The sequence below is a fragment of the Eimeria acervulina genome, genomic scaffold (genome assembly GCF_000499425.1).
Source record: "Eimeria acervulina Houghton genomic scaffold, Eah_scaff2320, whole genome shotgun sequence".
NCBI classification, from domain to species: domain Eukaryota; phylum Apicomplexa; class Conoidasida; order Eucoccidiorida; family Eimeriidae; genus Eimeria; species Eimeria acervulina.
Window position 1 is genome coordinate 1 of NW_013548457.1, and position 3742 is coordinate 3742.

General features: G+C 52.3%; 1 protein-coding gene across 1 annotated transcript; it reads right to left on the reverse strand.

The window, feature by feature from the left end:
- Nucleotides 1-48: 48 nt before the first annotated feature.
- Nucleotides 49-3589, reverse strand: EAH_00065960 (guanylate binding protein, putative; the record flags this gene model as incomplete). The annotated part of the gene is made up of 11 exons (XM_013392778.1): nt 49-134; nt 291-983; nt 1090-1237; nt 1387-1510; nt 1640-1831; nt 1971-2234; nt 2374-2488; nt 2620-2680; nt 2784-3112; nt 3293-3364; nt 3479-3589. Coding segments are annotated over 11 exons (2195 nt in total), but the record flags the coding sequence as incomplete, so codon positions are not given.
- Between the last annotated feature and the right edge of the window lie 153 nt (nt 3590-3742).

Sequence of the window (3742 nt, forward strand, 5' to 3'; positions counted from 1 at the left end):
TGAAGGGGGACAAGAGAGTATCAAACTACGCTCAATGGGTCTACTTACTTCGTTCTCCTCTAGCGCTCGCTCAGTAATTCGGCGAAGCTTCTCCTTCAACTGCGTCTTGTAGTGACGAAGGATCTCATCGTCGCCTAAGCCTCACAAAACCACAGCCACGCGAATGAACATGTGTGTCTGCCTTTCAGACTCCTGCAACGACTCCAGAAGGCGGATACAGCCTCATCTTTTGGGCATTTTCTGGAGCCGGTTAGGTAAATCGAGCAGCGGCTGCTAAGCCAATAACTAACCAATTGCATGGATCTTGAAATGCTCCGAATACTTGCGCTGCAACTGTTCTGCTCCATCTTGCAATTCTTTTGTGGGTACAGGTAATTTTGCTTGGAAAGTATCCCTCAGCTCTTTAGTGAAAGCGTCCTCGCATACTTGCTTCCAACGTCTGCACTCGTCATGCTGAATGGAGCCCAGGAGCCGAACACTCTCTGGAACCTCTCCCGCATTAATTCCTTCAACGAGTTTCTCTAAAATCCTTGTAAATGAGATGCCTGTCAGTGCAGTTCCATCCAGAGCCCGCCCTTTGCAATCGCGAAAAACGCGGGAGCGCAGCTGCCCAAGTCGTCGTTGGTAAAGGGGTACAAATTCAGAGACGCTGACTGCCTCCAGAGCCCTTGCCTGGGTCTGGCCAGACGATGCCTGCTGCTGGTATGGTACGTATTGGCCAAGTGGGGAAGGGAGAGCGACGCAGTCACGATCATCGAATAGATCTGATACCTCCTGACGTGCCATGCGAATCTGAGAATTCTCCAACGCTAGAGCCAACTTGCTGAGGTTTTGAGCATCTCGACTGAGGGTCAGGCTCAGCAGGGCTTCTAGATAATCGCCTGCTGTCAAAGGATTTTGCTGCTCGTCTACCATGGACATGTTGAAGTCTTGGAGTACCCACAGCAATGAAGGAGCTCTCCAACTGCTCGGCGAAGGACAAACTGCAGTTTTAAAACACAGCAAAATATAGCAATATGGATATGGAGACGCTTAAACCTGCTCACGCGAGTTTCTGGAATGAAGGATCTATCCTTGACGGTAGCATACCGGGCTTCGAAGCCAAAGACGCCGCATCCACCTTGCCTTTTGGGCTAGGAGAGGCGGATGGGCCGGCATTTGTCGGAGTTGGCGGTTTCTGGTCTGGCCGATCTGCGCCTATGTGGGTCACTCGCAACCGTTGCGTCCATGACGACGCCTACAAAAGAACGAGATAAAGGGTGTACAGTTGAAGATCAAGGATACAAAATGCAGGAACAGGATGGGGTTAGGCATGCAGAAACCCGCAAAAAAAGAATGAAATATCCACGAGGAGGGGGTCGTGTGTCTGTGTATTGACGGGCTCACTGAGGCTAGGCTGAAAAGAGTGTCGCTGTCAACAGCTCCTCTTGTGACGAACACCAGAAAGTGGGAAACCAACAGAGCAAGGGTAAACAAGCGCTGATCGTGCTCCACAGTTTTTCTCCTGCTCCTGGGACCATGAAGAACAGCCAGACAGGGCAGCGGTGGCCAGTCCAGTCACAAACGATACGGTATGTTGAAATTCCTCTTCGTGGGTAACTTTCCATACAACGAAGCGGGAAGGGAAGTTTCTACTAACCCGATTCCTTCAAAATCTAGGACGAGGTACACCAAATTGTCTTTGTCGCCTTCTGCCTCCACAGCTGATACCCAAACTCCTTCAGTCTTGCCCTCCGACTCAGCTCGCTGCGCGAAGCGTGAGCCTTTATGCATCGCTGGAGCTGCCGTAGATGACCCGACGGCGAAGCCTACTGTACTGGACATCACGTCGCTGAAAGAAAAAGGAGAGGCCACAAGATGCCCCTTTGCTTACTGCGGTAAAGGTTGCAACGTGCTTGAGACGAGCAAGGCCTAAAATACGCCCAAGCTGCTCTCCACAGAAAATGGCGCATTAAAAACGCCCCACTTACTCGTCCAGCAGGAGGTTTGCAAGCCCTGACTTTCCAGTCTGGAGTTCCCCGCAAATTGAGATGACGGCGACAGATCTCGTTGAGAGTTCTGAAACGAGGTACACCAAATTGTCTTTGTCGCCTTCTGCCTCCACAGCTGATACCCAAACTCCTTCAGTCTTGCCCTCCGACTCAGCTCGCTGCGCGAAGCGTGAGCCTTTATGCATCGCTGGAGCTGCCGTAGATGACCCGACGGCGAAGCCTACTGTACTGGACATCACGTCGCTGAAAGAAAAAGGAGAGGCCACAAGATGCCCCTTTGCTTACTGCGGTGAAGGTTGCAACGTGCATGAGACGACCAAGGCCTAAAATACGTCCAAGCTGCTCTCCACAGAAAATGGCGCATTGAAAACGCCCCACTTACTCGTCCAGCAGGAGGTTTGCAAGCCCTGACTTTCCAGTCTGGAGTTCCCCGCAAATTGAGATGACGGCGACAGATCTCGTTGAGAGTTCTGAAAGCCAACGGCGAGCCCCTTCGTCTGAAACCGTACAACACAATAAGAGCTTCTCTAAGTTATTGCAAGACGCATCAACGGTAAAGATGCAAGTCAATGCCCCCGCTCCAGTGCTACCAAGGGAGTTAGCAGGGTAGTCCAGGATGTATTCTGACCAACGGTTAGGACTTCCTTGCCGTCCCACCGATTCACGTGGATGAGCTGCATGGGCCGGGGCTGACGACATACGCAGTAACACAAGAATAGTACGCAAGATCTGTGCAACCGCCACAATGCTGGGGCTTTGACTCCGTTGCAAGGCTCTGCAGCGTTGCCTCACCAGCAATTTCTTCTTTGCCGTCAACAGTCTGCTGTCCCTGCTGTGAGCAAGTGCATTGCTCAGAATGGCTGTTCCACGGTCGGAGGGAGCCTGCCCTCTTAGCGGAAGGCCCATGACTCCATCGACTAGCAGCATTGGCTCCGTTAAGCTGGTGATCGTAGAGCGTTCAGCATGTTCATCAGTCGGGATTTTTTGATGTTCCAAAGCTGCACGGGTAGCGTCCCCCACACGGTATTTCTCGTGGGGCAACGAGACTGCAGGCACGCCGTCGTCCCCTACCATTGCAGAGTCTGCCACAATTGGAGAAGCTGGGAACTGACGGCGGTAATCTGAAACCAGGAAGGATAGCACCAGGCAGCAGCGGTCACGGGTACAAGCTTTCGACCAGCATGTACTTCAAAACGGATGACTAGCACCGTACCACAGCGGCGAACTAAGTAAATTCAGACTGTCGAAATATTCATGCAAACCCAATGCACCGGCCGTTGTTGCTTGCTATTTACACTCACACGACGTGTAGTAGTTAGTCGTTCCCCCAGCTATTGGGGACGCAGTGGTTGCCGGCTCCGCGTAGTGCATTGCTGTGCACAAAGAACAAGATAAGCGACCGCCCACTCGAAGTCAATGCGCCGCTCTACTAGCGTTGCGACTTCAGACAAGTAAACCCGGAATGCGAGGGTATCGTGGGCGTGTACTTTCTGTGAAAGGATACGATGGGAACTCTGCGGCAACATGCGCGGGAGAGGAATAGTTCTGGGGGGTGGCAGGCTGTGCAAGCGAGCTCCTTGCAGCGTCCCGCCCGTTGACTGAACACAGAAACACTCGGACAGTATTGTCACAGCAAAATGAACAAAAGGGCTCCACACGGTAAGGTACAAATACACGAGGCAATTGTGCTAAAGTTTACCCTTCTCTGCTCACCTGCAGGAAAGACTGCGGATGGGTAGGAAGTGCCGTCG